General features: G+C 40.5%; 1 protein-coding gene across 17 annotated transcripts in view; it reads left to right on the forward strand.

Annotated features, from left to right (window-relative positions):
* The window catches only part of MGA (MAX dimerization protein MGA), a 49,543-nt gene that overhangs the window by 5,382 nt on the left and 28,582 nt on the right, over positions 1-15,579 (forward strand). For 15 of the 17 annotated variants that reach the window (XM_015864341.2, XM_015864338.2, XM_015864347.2 and 12 more), the window contains exons 2-9: positions 1,679-2,817; positions 6,641-7,571; positions 7,911-7,998; positions 8,140-8,235; positions 11,613-11,741; positions 12,866-12,964; positions 13,876-14,525; positions 15,168-15,525. In XM_015864341.2, coding sequence (XP_015719827.1) covers positions 1,757-2,817; positions 6,641-7,571; positions 7,911-7,998; positions 8,140-8,235; positions 11,613-11,741; positions 12,866-12,964; positions 13,876-14,525; positions 15,168-15,525 — 3,412 coding nt within the window. In that variant the 5' untranslated portion in view covers positions 1,679-1,756. Of the gene's footprint in view, positions 1-260; positions 690-712; positions 978-1,678; positions 2,818-6,640; positions 7,572-7,910; positions 7,999-8,139; positions 8,236-11,612; positions 11,742-12,865; positions 12,965-13,875; positions 14,526-15,167; positions 15,526-15,579 lie in introns of those variants that run through there. The other 2 variants (XM_015864342.2, XM_032444852.1) reach the window with 2 other exon arrangements.

Genomic DNA, 15,579 nt, shown 5'->3' on the forward strand with positions numbered 1-15,579 from the left:
CTGCCGTGCCCCCGGGCGGCATTGAACGGCAGCGCCGCGCGTGCGGTGCCTGCTGCCCTTGGAGCTGGCGCGGCGGCGTGACGTGCCTTGTGCCGTGCCTTATGCCGTGCCGTGCCTTGTGCCGTGCCGTTCCTTGTCCCGCCGCCCAGCGGCACGAGCAGCTCGCTCAATGCCCGTCCCGCAGCGCTGCGTGCGGCGGCCTCGGCAGCCGGGAGTCTGGTAACCGAGCTGGTGCGCTTTGCACGTTTCCCTTCCCGCACGTTGTAAAGCTGCTCTCGATGTTTTTGCTCGGTTTGCCGACCAATGAAGGGCCGGCTTTCAAACGTCGGGTTTGCACGGCTGAAAAGTAGCTGAAGCTGGGTATAATTGGGGCTTCCATAAGTACACGGAGCTCTCCGGTGTAATGAAAGTGGCTACTGTGTCACATCGAGTGTAAAAATGTGTGTGAAACTGTGCTGGGAATAGATGGTGCTGGTACTGAATGAATTGCCCGTCATTGCACCGCAACCACAAACATCCCAGGCACATCTGGTACCGGGAGCGCTGCACACCCCACGACTGACTGAAATAGCACAGTGCTGTTAAATACTGTGGACCAGAACAGCAACTCCACAGCCTTTTGTGTGTGTTGTATCTTGGCTGAATGCATGGCTGGCATGTTCTTGAAGCACACTGAAAGCCCATCTCTTGTGAGTCTTTTACCAAGTGTAGAATCTGTTTAATAAGCTGGTGTAGTTTTGCAGTAAGGTGAAGTCTGTGAGTATGTGGGAAGTCGTGCAGCTTTGAATACAGTTGCACTCCTGTGATGGCTCTTTGTTCTAGACCCTCTATAGTAGTCTTGTATGGGGAAGTATTTCTTTCTCTGAGTAAAACTGGCAGCCAGGTCTTGTAACTTCACAGTTCCCAAAACCTGTGCACAACATTTTTTCCTCCAACTTATGTATGAAGATCTGACTAGTGAAGTTGGAAGGGTTGAGGTAGGTCTCTTGGATTCCTTTGTTGTTGAGAACATTCCTCACGGGGTTGGTGAATGTCGCCTGCCTTCTGAGTTTTTCAGTTCTGCCCCACAGACACGTGGCAGCTGCTTTGCACAGTTACCTCCAGGTGATGGCGATTCCTCAGCTCATATTCCCGGTTTCCCCCCAGCTGTGCATTTCTTACAGAAATTGGCTGGTTTGTTGAATGTGATGTTCCATGTATAATCAGATTTTAAATGCAAATGTCTGAATGATGTTCTTGTGAGTTACTAGGAGCTTACTCTAAGCTTTCCCAATGAGAAATGCATGAGCTGTGTAAAAAATGGCATTTTCACTGTTGCCTCTTAGGATGTCGGTTACATACGCACCCGTGGGGTAGATGCAGAAGACGGAATGATGTGCGTGCAGGTAGAGGAAATTCCTTAGTTCCCTAAACAGTGATTGGGAACTAAATGAAATAAATGGTTTGTAAGGGTGATGTAACCCACATCTGTAAGAATGGAGTTATATATGCACTAACAGCCTTGGTTTATTGTGTCCTAATTGTGCTTGGTTTTATGTAGTACTGTTCATGTTTCAATTTTTAAAGTGGAGAACTGTTCAAAAATAACAACCTTGAGAGATGTTAAAACCTCCTTATGAAAGAGAATGTATTTAAAGAAGTTAAACTGAATTTACTTTTTTATTTATTTTTTTTTCAGAATGGTGAATACATGCAGATGATTATCAGAATTGTGTAGAATTTGCCTTTTACCTGAGAACTTCCAGAACTGCTCATCATGGAGAAGCAGCAGATTGTGTTGGCCAGCCGGGATGGTGGGACAGTGTCTGGTGCAGCACCTGCCTTTTTTGTTATCTTGAAACAACAGCAGGGAAACGGCAAAGCTGATCAAGGAATCCTAGTGGCCAACCATGACGCTTGTGCTCTGGCCAGTAGCGTATTAATGCCAGTAAAACCCAAAATCAAGACCTGCCTCCCAGCTGACTGTGTCTCAGGGGGCATCACCGTCACCCTAGACAACAACAGTATGTGGAATGAGTTCTACCATCGCAACACAGAGATGATTCTGACCAAGCAGGGGAGGCGCATGTTCCCATACTGCCGATACTGGATTACAGGTCTGGATGCCAGCCAGAAGTACATCCTGGTCATGGACATCTCCCCCGTGGACAATCACCGATACAAATGGAACGGCCGCTGGTGGGAGCCCAGTGGGAAGGCAGAGCCCCATGTTCTCGGACGAGTGTTCATTCATCCGGAGTCACCTTCCACTGGGCAGTACTGGATGCACCAGCCGGTATCTTTCTACAAACTCAAGCTTACCAACAATACCCTGGACCAGGAGGGTCATATCATCTTACATTCTATGCACCGCTATCTGCCACGGCTTCACTTGGTTCCTGCAGACAAAGCCACAGAAGTCATTCAGCTCAATGGCCCAGATGTCCATACGTTTACCTTTCCACAGACAGAGTTCTTTGCAGTTACAGCCTACCAGAATATTCAGATTACCCAGCTGAAAATAGATTACAATCCTTTTGCTAAGGGATTCAGAGATGATGGCTTGAATAGTCGACCTCAGCGCGATGTGAAACAAAACAATAACTTTGAACTGGAAGAAAGTAATGTTTTTAGCTCTGCCAGCATTCGTAGTTGCCCTGCTGAAGTTGACACGTTAGAATTACATCAGAGAATAGATTCTTCATTCATTGGGCAGAACTCATCAGATGTGAATCCAGAGAAAGAATCCTTTAATACGGAACAAGACTTTGTAGGTTTCCTGGACACTGGGCTGCCTTCCGCTGATATGCCAAAGCTGAAACAAGAAGTCACTGAGAGGTGAGTTACCATTCTGTTTTTATAATAAATACCTGTTGAGCGAGGCATTTGATAAAGCATCATATACTGAGATGCTTAGTAGACAGATGTATGGATAGAGTTTGTTGACCTGAAATGATGGAACACATTGCTGAAAGCTTTTCCTTCCTTTAGACTGTCATCTATCAGTTTGAGCTTTCTAATGTATCTGAGGAGTATAAGAGTTCGGTGGGTTTTGTATGTTGCTGTAACTGCCTTTTTAAAGAAATGTTGAGGGAGTCTCCTTAACTCTTGAGGTATTTAGAAGTCTAAATTGAGTTGTTTTGAATTTTAAAGAGAGCGCATTTTTTTAAAGAGTTGCTTACCACCACAACAGGCTGTCTCTGTTTCTTCATTTTTCATTAGTGTGGATGAGGATGTGTGAGGATGATGTGTGTTTGGACTGGTTATGTGTACTACTTACTCCAAGGTGGCTGTTTAATCAGTAACAACTTGTGTGAATTCTTCCCTTCCTCAAGGGAGATTGAAGCAGCCCAACTTTCAGTGTTGCAGTACTTAAATGCCAAAAAATCAGTATCAGAAGCAACCTTGTGTAGATGAGTGTGCCAAGACATTATTTAACTACACATAACTGCTTTGTCAAGTAACTAGGAAATCGGATGATGTTAACTGTGTAATTCAAGCTCACTTCCTAGAAGGAAAGAAGTGTGTTACGTACAATGTAATTGTAGCTTGCTTCAAAGGCTGTATTACATTCAGCGTGTTTAGAGAGGATAAAGGTTAGCTTGGTTGTTTTTTTTCCTTGGAGGGATGATCTTCTTGCCTTTCGATTTACTGCAAAACCTTGAATTGCAAAGTTCTCCATTCATTGAGACTTTCTGATTGTGATTAGTTCTAAGACTGCTCCAATTGCTGTGGGATCTGGAGTGTCCTAGATGATGCAGTCATTTCCAGTAGCAGCGTATTAGAGAGAACGTCTCCTGTACTTCTTAGATGTAAATTCTAGAGAGACTCATTCTGATGATGGATCAGAGCTTACATAACTGTGCAGAGTGTAAGTAAAAGAGTGCGTCTCTGGAAGTAACTACTGACAAGTTTGAAGATGTTCATTGTCTTACAAGTGATTTTTTTTCTCTCTCTCTTTGGAGTCAGTTCCTGTTGTAAGTGCTTAAAGTTTCGTTCATGGTCACATCGTTCATTTGCTTTGTCTGAAGAGCGTCATTGAAACAAATAATGTGGAGAGATGTTTAAACTGAATAGCTTCTGCAGTTTTGGTTTTTTCCTCTCTCCTGTTCCCTTTATTTCCCAAAGGATAAAAACTGTAGTGCTGAAAGTGCATATAGTATCTGACCCAGTGTATTTGGGGCTGTTTTAGAATGAATTTCTATGGTTTTTTTCTCCCTTTTGAGTAATTTTAGTGACTCAAACCTTACTGAAGAACAGCTCACTTGAGTCAGCAGGCTTTGTTTCTTCTGGTCCAGTGTATAAGATGCCTTCTCCAGTTTCACCTCTATGTCAATTCACCTCTGAAGTGTGCTTAAAGCTGCTTATAGAGCGAGAGTCCCTAAAGGGTTTTTCTCTGTTCTGTGTTAGGAAATATTAATAATTTTATGGATAAATATTTTTCACAGTCCTTAAACGTCCTCCAAAATTAATCCAACTTTTTGTTCTGCGTTCTGTAATCTGTGCAGAACAACCAAATTCTGGACTTGGAAATAAAAAATTATCATAGAATCATAGAATTACCCAGGTTGGAAAAGACCTCGAAGATCAAGTCCAACCACAGCCTAACCATAGTAGCCTAACTCTAACAGCCCTCTGCTAAATCATATCCCTGAGCACCACATCCAAACGGCTCTTAAACACATCCAGGGATGGCGATTCAACCACCTCCCTGGGAGCCTATTCCGGTACTTAACAACCCTTTCTGTAGAGAAGAGTTTCCTAACATCCAACCTAAACTTACCTTGGCGCAACTTGAGGCCATCTCACCCAAGGAAGAAACTCTTTATTTATGTGCCATGTTGTTCAGGACATTGGTTCTTTTTTTCCCTTCACATCTGTTTACAGAGTTGTCATGCCACACATCAGCCTTTCAAGGACAGTGTTTGATTGAATGGTATCCTCCTATATCAAACTTTATCAAAGTGTTAATATTTATGCTTTGATAACTGTTATTTCCCTGTAGATAGTATTACCTATAAATTGACGGGCACTGTCTTGCATCTAGACAGGGTAGTGATTTTGGCTGGCTTTAGATTTGTGCAAGCGTTAGAAACTGGGAGCTGCTGCTCTCAGGTAATGTGTCCAATGGAGGTGGAGTTCCTCGTGCTATAGTGTGGAATGTTTATCACAGTTGTGCTTAGTTTTGCTGACTGGAAGGTTTCCTTTGCTTCAAATGGAACTTCATAAGGGGGGGGTGCATGCAGCTGAGAACAGTTTGAATCTTGAGTTGTTACTGCACTTTGGAAATTAATATTCTTATTATACCAGGTAATGTTTTTTGTCCAATGCTTTTGAAATATGCTTCTTTTTATTGAGTGCATTGTAAGAAAAGCAGATCTTTAATTTCAGCTGTGGGCATTCCTAAGTGGACATTTATACCTGCAACCACTCAAATGTTGGGAGTATGGAGGGAATCACAAGCAAAAGAGAGTGGTTCTGAAGTCTTAAAGGCTGCTGCACACTTTTCCCTTTCAAGGTCTTTCAAAGTTTTTGGTTCACAAATAGAAATACTGTGGGAGTTTTGGATGCTCCCGCAGGTCTACTTTTCTAAGTTAGCAGCGCTGTGTTTAGTCTGAAAGTTTGCTTTGCTTTCCCTCCTTGTGCTGTAGTAATAATAAAAAGCAAAAGAAATGAGAACAGCGCTACAAAGAAGCTTGTTTATTGTTGTCTGTGAAGTTGATAATTGCTTTTGAATTGAAAATATTTGGACAAACATGTGATCTTTGTTATGTACACACATGGATGATACCTCACTTGTCCCCGTCTGGCTCATAGCTGTAATAGGAGGAGGAAAGTGGCATTTGTGCCTAGGAATTTGATTCTTACAGCAGGGCTTCTTTCTGAGTTTCATTCTGTTTTGTATTTTAAGTGTTCACTTATGATGAGAAGCCAGTTTTTGAAGTTCTTAACAGAACTGCTGACTGCAGTTTCCTGACTGATATGTCTGTCCATCAAGGAAGCCCAGCATTAGGAGTGTGACTGGCTGTCCATGGTGTGGTGTGTAACATTCTGGTTAGGTCAGCACTCAGCATCTGAGTGGAAGATGGTGCGCAGTTGAATAGATTGTTACGTTCTGTAATAGTTTTGGAACAACAGTTTCGTTTAGGAATGGTTTTTGTGTGGCTTCAGGATGAATTAATTCAAATTTTGATTAAATGTTTTGAACTGAAGTGTATTAAGCATTTATTTGGCTTCTCTTTTGCAAATAAAATGGCTTTTACTCAAGTGGCAATTAGATATTTGGTGAACAGAGTCCAGTTCTAAGCATTTAAAATGTGAACACTTTGCATCAGTTCATGTTATGTCTCAAGTAGGAAAACTGCAAATGTTATCCCAGTATTACCAGGGAAGGAAATGATGCTGCTGCTTTCATAAAAGAAACTGTATTGTCTTCAATGATGGCAGATGGTGGGAGCTTTTTGGGTTTGTTTTTTTGGTTGTTTGAATGGTTGCTACTTTAAAAGTAAGCTTGTAAATGACAGCTTGTTTAGCCATCTCAAGTCTTGGAGCATTTTACATCTTTACGATGTATAACAGAGGGTTCTAGGAGATGACAATGTTTTGGCAAAGCAGGAGAGTTTTATAAAGATCTGTTGTGGTTTTTTTTCCCCCTGCCCAGCCCCAATGCTAGCAGTTATGAGAGCAGCTCCCAAGTGGAATCGCCATTGGACCCCAATGGACAGTTCAATGTAGTCGTTAAAGAGGAACCTGCCGATGATTATGACTATGAGGCAAATATTTGCACAGAAGGAGTAAGCGTGAAGCAGGAAGATACAGATGAAGAAACCGATGAGTATTCTAACACTGATGATGATGATGATGGTCCTGTCCTACAAAAATGCCTGAGGAGATACAGTGAAGCAGATAGAAATGATGGAGACTTCAAGCCTAGGAAGCGTGTACTATCCAGTCCTTCAGGTGTTGCCAAGGCAAAAATGTTAAAGTTGGACAGTGGGAAGATGCCTGTGGTCTATTTGGAACCTTGTGCGGTTACAAAGAGTACGGTGAAGATATCTGAGCTACCACAGACCATGCTGTCCTCTTGCAAGAAAGACAAATCCTCTTTGAATGCAGTACTGGATTCTTTGCCTGTCTGCTTTGAAAATCACAAAGGTTCTTACTCAGACACAGCCTCTATTACTGAGGAGATAGCTATGAAAAAAATGCCTCCTGGAAATAAACTGGCACAGAAATATTCCTCAATTAAAGAGGCCCAATGGATTCTATCTAAATCGCCTAATTTTAATCTTAGGAGCTCCGTTAGTCAGGTTTCAGACAAAGAGATTTGTGGAAGAAGAAAAACTGGAGTACTGAAGAATTCTGCGTCCCTGAAAGGCTCTGGTAGCAGTCAGAACTCGCTATCATCAGGTACCACTAAAAGAGGAAGGCCGCGGAAACTGAAAATGAAGGCTGGTCGGCCACCTAAAGGTCTAGGGAAACCTGTAATAACAAGCAAGAACAGCCCTGTGGGGCCTGGGAGTATCCTTCCAGATGTTAAGCCAGACCTTGAAGATGTTGATGGCGTCCTTTTTGTGTCCTTTGCATCAAAGGTAATACCAAACTGTTATGAATTAAATTCAGCCTGTTTTTACTTAGATGCTGAAGGTATATGGTATATTTCCATTTAAGCTGAGCTTTAAAATGTGTCACCACCTCAGTTCTGTCATTATCTTCTGATAATGACCTGATAATAAGTCCTGAAGTTAAATCATAGCATTGTCTTACTTAATGACTTCTGGAGAAGCAGTGGGATGTAGGGTTCTGTATAAGATAAAGCATTCTTGTTTGTTAGTTTGTATTTTGAATATTTCAGTGATACTTGATGTGACTTAAGTTACAACTAAGGCAGTTTTTTGAGGCATATTATTCAAGGCTCTTTATGCACATAGGAAGCTCTTGACATTCACACTGTTGATAGAGCTGGAGGAGAAGAATCACAGAATCTTCAGGCTCCCTTGTTGACTACAAATGATCCAGGTAATTTTGGGTTGGTTTTTTTTTTTGTGAGTGGATATTCCCTGTGGTGAGGGAATTTAAAAAGGCACGTTGGGAAATTAAATATTTAAATCATTTTTTGGCACATGAAATATCTTTTATACTTTTTCTATTTTTGAGAAGATTGTCAGGCGAGAATACAGGTTCTGGAAAAGGAGTTGATGGAAGAGCTGAAAACATTAAGGCATAAGCAAGTAATACATCCTAGTCTGCAGGAAGGTAAGTGTGCAGTGTATATATTGTTGCACCTCGTATATTATACTTGATCTTAAGAGTCAATAGCTTCCTGCTGGATTTAAAACTATGTGTGCCTAATACAGTTGGCATCTGATTTTGGTTACTTTTTTTAGACAAATGTTATTGAAAAATGTACACATTTGTATGTACAAATAGGAGAACATGAAAACTGTAACAGTGGTTGGTTTCTCTCTTGCTACCTGTGGCAATGACAGCAAATCTAAGGTATTTTATGCAGGGTGTTTGTTTTGTTTTGTGGTTTGTTTGTTTGTTGAGGCTTCTAAAGTAGTTCCAGACAGCCAGTAACAATGTCTTTGTTTCCATACATTCACCTTACAAACCAGAAGGGGTGGATGGAAGTAAGAGATTACTCCCAAATCTCTTACAGCAAAGTAAGAGGGTTTGTGTTATTTTATGTTGCCTGTGTAGAAGATGCTGAGACTTTAGGACTTGCCTGTTCTGTGGTGAGTTAATCTTTGTAGAGGGCAGATGGAGCTGGAAATGGAGAAATGTTTCAGTTGGACAATTTTTCATATGTTCAAGTCTGATTGTCTGAGTTGCTGTAGATTCAGCACTAGCCACATCGAAAGGCCCAGCAACATACTTCTATCTTGTGATCAGGTAGGAGAAAGATCACTTAGTGTTCTCTGTGTGGGCAGGGACACCTCCCGGTAGCACAGGTAGCCCATAGCACTATCCAGGTTAGCCTAGTACACTTTCAGGGATGGGGCATAGAATAGAACAGAATCTTTCGAGTTGGAAGGGACCTTTAAATGGTCATGTAGTCCAACTGCCCTGCAACGAACAGGGATGTCCAGGTCTAGATCAGGTTGCACAGGGCCTGATCCACCTTCACCTTGGAGGTCTCCAGGGATGGGGCATCCACCACCTCCCTGAGCAGCATGTTCCAGTTCCTCACCACCTTCACTGTAAAATACCTTTTTCTTCTATACAACCTAATCTACCCTCTGTAAGCTTGAAACTATTTCTCTTTGTTTCTATCACCACAGACCCTGCTTAAGAGTCTGTCCCTTTCTTTTCTGTAGCTCGCCTTTAGATAACAAAAGGCTGCTGTCAGGTCACCTTGCAACCTTCTCCAGGCTGAACAGCCCCAGCTCTCTCAGCCTGTCCTTATAGGAGAGGTGTTCCATCTCTTGGATCATTTCTGTGGCCCTCCTCTGGGTGTGTTCCAACAGGTCTATGTCTCTCCTGTACAAAGGATTTCACATTGCTGGCTCAAGTCAAGCTTGCCATCCACTGGTATCCCTGGATCTTTTTTGAGAGGGCTGCACTCAGCTTTTTACCTCCCAGCTTGTATTGCTAATCCACAGCTTCTCTGGTAGTGTTCTATTGTCAGCACTCATAGTAAGGAGTTTCTTCTGTACATCTAATCCAAATCTACCCTCTTTTAGTTTAAAGACATTGCCTCCTATCGCTGCAGTCCCCGATCAAGTTCCGCCCCGCAGTTCCTACTCTCCTCATTATTAGAAGGTCGTGATGAGGTCTTCCTGGAACCTTCTTTTGTGTAGGCTGTGAAAAAAAACAGCTCTCTCAGCTCTCTTAATATTCTTATATACCTGAAGCCTACAATTGCTGTTGAGTTGTGAAGTTAAGAAAACGAGTATATACTGCAGCTTGCATTATGAAGTTGATGTGCTTAGTCATCAAATATAGAAAAGTACTTCTGGTTGGCTAGAAAGCCATCAATACTTCCTGTGGAAACTAGTATTCGGATAAAGAATGGATTGCAATGTGCATTTGAAGAGGTGATTGTGGAGATTTTATAGGCGCTGGGACTGCAGGAAGGAGATGATTCTGAAAGATGGGAGTTCAGCTCCAGCATGTTAAGGAAGAGAGCTCCTACTGGAAACTGCCATGCTATGGAAAGCCTCTTCTGTCTGAACTAATTTGAATCCCTTGTCACGTTCCTGAAAATCAAAGCACTGCTGTCTGGCATCATGATTCAGAGAAAATTGTTATGGGGGGAGTTCTTAATTTGCTACTGTTTGACTGCAGCAACTGAACTTAGCAGTGCACTGGAGATGATGAGAAATTGATAGAAGTGATAGTTTACCTGTCATGTTTAGTGATGCCCGTACAGACATATTTGTTGTCTTCAGACTGTGTTCTGAAAGCAACAGAATAATTCAAATACAGTGTCATGAAGAATAAACTGTGTTCTTTCCTTTTTACTTTAAAATCACTTTGAAAAAATAAATAGCTGTTGTCCTGACATTCGGCAGTTGATGTGTTTTTATACAAAATGCTGCATTGCCTTACTTGTCGTGCTCATCTTTACCATGTAGATTTAAGGACTGTGTCTCATTAGACTGTCTTTGGTTAAGGTGTTCCTTTAATAGCCTCATCTGAGATTTGCTCTGCATCTATTGTTTTTAGGCTGCCAGTAATCAAGTGACTTTGCTTGCTAATGGTTTTTGCTATATGCGCAGGTACAACTTCATCTGTCTTGAGCATTATCAAGTCATACATGTTTATTTCAAATCTTACATACTTAATGCTGATTTTCAGACTTCGGCAGCAGTGTTTGTAAAACAAAACAAAACAAAAAAAGAACCAAAAAAAAAAACCCCAACAAAGCAAATATTCTCTATTCCAGACTGAGCTGAGCTGAATAACCATAAATTCTTTCATTCACTGAATAGTAATTCTGCTAGCTTTTTTTTTTGCTTTCCTCATTATTTCTGTATCCTTACCTGATTTGCTAATTCGTAAAGACACCTTTTGTGGCTAAGTAAGCCTTTCCAAACATCCATCCGTCTGGGGGATGTAAGGAAGATGTTAACAAGCAGTAAAGTGTCTGAGCAAATCTGACTGTTTGGTTTCATTTTAGCCATAGAATCATAGAATCATATCCCTGCTTAAAAAAAATAAATAAATAAATAAAAGGAAGGCGGGTTGATTTATTGCATAGTAACAAGATGGCTGGCTAGCTAATTTCAAGCTTATCTGTAACAAGAGATGGGGGGCAGGGGGCTGGGAAAATCCCATGGAGAGATCATGAGAGAGCTGAAACTGAATACAGCTTTATTGTGGAAATGAATAGAACACTGACCTTCTGATTGCTAAAATTCTGCAGAGACTTTAGTAGCAGTCAAAAACAGTATCAAGTCATTCAATTTTCTTCCTATTTTATCTCTGTAAAATACTCTTTAGTTCATAACTATGAAGATCCATTCTAAGTAACAGTTACTAATACTTTTTTTCAGAACCCTTAAAACATGGATGAATGTTAGAAAAGTCTGTCTATAATGTGAAACTTTATTTTTTTTAATAGACATTCTTACTTTTTTTTTTCCTTCACATCTTGCTGCATTGATACTGATAATTGCTTCCTGCAGTGGGATTGAAGTTAAATTCTGTGGATCCAACAATGAGCATTGACTTGAAATACTTGGGTGTGCAGCTTCCCCTTTCCTACTCAAATTATTCTTTGTGGAGCTATCCAGGAACAAACCCCAATTCTCCAGGTGAGTGGAACACAAATCTGCTTGATTGAAAGTATTACATTGTATAGTCGATGATCAGAGGGATTCGGGACGTGATGCTGTTCAGAGGTAGTATTCTTTTTCCTTAGGGCAGGGATATTCAACTTTCCAAAAGCCCATAAACAAAACACTGTAAAAAGCATTTAACGTTTTATTTGATTAGGTTTTTGTTGTTGGGTTTTTTGTTTGTTTTGTTTCTTTTTTTCCCCACAAAGCTTTTGATGAAATATGCTTTTAAAATTACAACTTCTTGTGTTAATTTATTTGGTATCCCAACAAATGCAGTTTCTCATTAAGATATGACTGATTCTACTACTGGTAAAATACTGTTTTTTTAACAGTAAACTTGTTAGCTAAACAAAGCACAGGGTGGTTAATTCCAGTGTCTCTCTTGCTTCAGTATTCTGACTGCTGTTGTTTTCTCCCTGTACTGATTTTGGAGCTGGTAAAGTGGCAGTCCTTGTGTCCCAGACTTGTGTATACCACAAAAGAGGCTCATTCAATTCAGAGCACCCTAGTCCAGCTCTGTGTCAAGGGCAATTACTTCTAGACTAGCAATATATAAAACAGCTACAAAGGATCCTGTTAATATATCCACATTACACTTCAGCACTCAGAGATCGTGGATCATTTGACAGAGCTGTCACTGTTTAACTTTTGTGATTATTCTGTCTCTATGCTTCACAGATATTCTGTTGAATTTGACAGAACAGCAAACATTAAATGTAGTTCCTACAGGTCACTCAGATTCATTAGCTAAACTGTGAATGAGAAGCACAACTTACTTTCCCCATTCAGCTCAAAACTTACTTGTCCCGTTTTAGCCTGTTTGCATTTGGAAAGCAACTGCTTGCATTATTGCTAAGGGAAGAAGGGTGAAACTGGAGAGGATATTTTATGTGTAGGATAGAGGAATGCATAGTTACATGATAATTGTCCTGGATGCCTGGCTTTGTTACTTATTCCCTTAATTAGGGAAAAAAGGCACCTTATTCTGCCTTTTGATCTATTAGAGTGCATGCATCTCTGAAAATAAATAAACAATTCACTAGGATATTTATGTCAATCTTGATTTACAAACTGAGGCTGGCTTTCTTCTTTTCCAGATACTGGATTTCCTTTTGTTTCAAGAACAGGAAAGACAAATGATTTCAGGAAGATCAAAGGCTGGCGGGGGAAGCTTCATGGTGCTTCTAGAAATGAAGGTAGAAGAAACAGAATGGGATTAAAATAAAAGTGATGAGACGAGTGCAGATATTTTTATGACCTTTTTTCTTAATCTTGGAGAGATTTTGCAATTCAGTTTTAGTGTGTATTTTAATGGGAGAATTATTTTTGTTTTGGGATTCTCTTGAATATTGCTACTACTTCCATGAACAGCCAAGAATGAGCGGTTATAAGGGGAAAAGAGAAACTGAAAATAATAAAAAGAACAGAATCAACAAAAAACATATTCTATTATACACAGAAGGTTTCAGTGAAAATCAAAGTGGTATTGGTTTTGGTTTTGTTCATCTGGTTTAACCTGGGGAACAGTGTGGTAAGTCCAGGCTTCTGTTGCCCTAGAGACTTCACAATGATTTTCTTTTAGATTGGATGTATTTTTAACTCTAGATAGGTGAATATTTCTACATATTCAACTCTTTGCCCTGCCACAGAGAGAAATGAGTATTCAGCAGTTTGCCAGGTCATGTTTGGAAATTAGGTGAAATATTTCTACTGTACTCTCTGCATTTGAATACAGTGTTGTGTCAGGGTATTACGGATTTATTCTGCTGTTGCCAGATACATGTGGGATACGTATTTAGGGCAAACGAAAGTAAGCTGCACAGAAGCACTGACTGTTGAAGACTTTCTCTTTTTATGAATGTACATGCTTGTAAAATTTCTACAAAAAGAGTTGTTCAGACTGCTGGCTGTGTTTGAGATTGAGTTATATTTGATATTTGTGTGTTGTATTCTTAAAGTAATTACATACTTCTTTAAAGAAGTATTTAGCTCTTCTATACTGTTGAGTTGTAGTAAGATTTAAACATATGTATATATATATATATAAGATAAAAGCTTGTCAGCATGCTTTCCCAGGGGCCAGGTAAAATGCCCTTCATTTATTTAGGTGGAGGTTCAGAAGGTTCCTTGAAGAATCGCTCAGCATTCTGCAGTGACAAGCTGGATGAGTACCTGGAAAATGAAGGGAAGCTGATGGAAACGAGTATGGGATTCTCTTCTAGCACGCCCACTTCCCCTGTGGTCTATCAGCTTCCCACCAAGAGCACTAGCTACGTGCGAACACTAGACAGTGTTTTGAAGAAACAATCTACCGTAATTCCATCCACATCTCACACCTTCAAGCCTGCTTCTCTGTCATCTACCTCTAGGAAGACAAGGACTCAAAACAGACAAACATCTTCAAACAGCAGAGGGAGATCATCCTACAAGCCTATACTGCCTTCACCTTTTCCTGCCAAGCAGAAACAGAACCTTTCAGCATCAGTGGAAAAGGCTGCTAAGTCTCTCTCAAGTAGCAGTTCGAGTAACCAAGCAGATGGTCTCCTGATACCAAATCTGGATGAAAGCGTACTGCCAAAACAAATAAGTTTGCGCCATGTGCCACAACAGCAACAAGCATCTCGTCCGCCAGGTTTGTCTAAATCTCAAGTGAAGCTAATGGACTTGGAAGACTGTGCTCTCTGGGATGGCAAACCACGAACCTACATTACAGAAGAACGAGCAGATATCTCTCTGGCTACCCTGCTTACGGCTCAGGTAGGTAGCACTATTTTTCATTCTGTCTTTCAGTACTGTTGCTTTTTCAATTGTCTGTAGTTACTGAAGCTGCCTGTAGATGCAGAAAATGAGACTGAAGCTACTTATGAGCATGACAAAACACGATCTTCCTTTGTGTTGCAGCCTTTGTATTGGAAGTTCAGATCTGCTGTCTTAACAGTATGTGAAAATGCTAACTGTATTAGTAACGTGTTGATAGGAATCATTAATTGTTTATTATCTCAATTTCCCTGTTAAAAGTTGATGGGTACAGTTGCTATTCCATAACTGCACCTCCTTACTATTTGACACTTTTTTTTTTTTTTTCAATAGGGCTAACTCAAAGAAACAAAAAAGACATCGTGTAACTTTGATGTCAGCTGATAAACTCTTTTGCTTTCTTCATCACCCACTTCATAGAGAGGCTGTTTAGCTGTCTTAAATTGCATCTCAGAATATTAAAACATAAACTCTCCTCTATTGTATTTTTTTCCATACGTGTGACAGATTTTCATAGATAACCAGACCATGTAGTAGGAGGGAGTTATTATTCTGAATGAACTTAGAATAGCAATTTCACTTGCACTTGATTTCATCTTGCTAAAATTTCAAGTGTATACTTACTATCTAAAACTGTTTCAGGCTTCTCTCAAAACCAAACCTATCCATAAAATGATACGACGACGAGCACCTCCTTGCAATAATGATTTCTGTCGACTTGGTTGTATATGTGCCAGTCTAGCACTGGAAAAACGTCAGCCTACCCACTGCCGCAGACCAGACTGTATGTTTGGGTGTACTTGCCTGAAGAGAAAAGTACTGGTGGTGAAGGGGGGGTCAAAACACAAGAAAATACTAAAAAAGGCTGTGCGAGGAAATCTTGTGTTGTATGGATCACAAGAAGAACAGCAAGAAGATGAAGATGTAGAAGAAGAGGGTGTTGGAGAAGAAGATGAGATGAAGCAGAAAGACAAGAGGAAAAGAAAAAAGGTGGAATACAGTGAGTATTGCTGGGTAAAAGTAATTTCTTAAACTTCTCTGAAATCAGCTGTCT

Source organism: Coturnix japonica, chromosome 5 (genome assembly GCF_001577835.2).
Source record: "Coturnix japonica isolate 7356 chromosome 5, Coturnix japonica 2.1, whole genome shotgun sequence".
Taxonomy (NCBI): domain Eukaryota; kingdom Metazoa; phylum Chordata; class Aves; order Galliformes; family Phasianidae; genus Coturnix; species Coturnix japonica.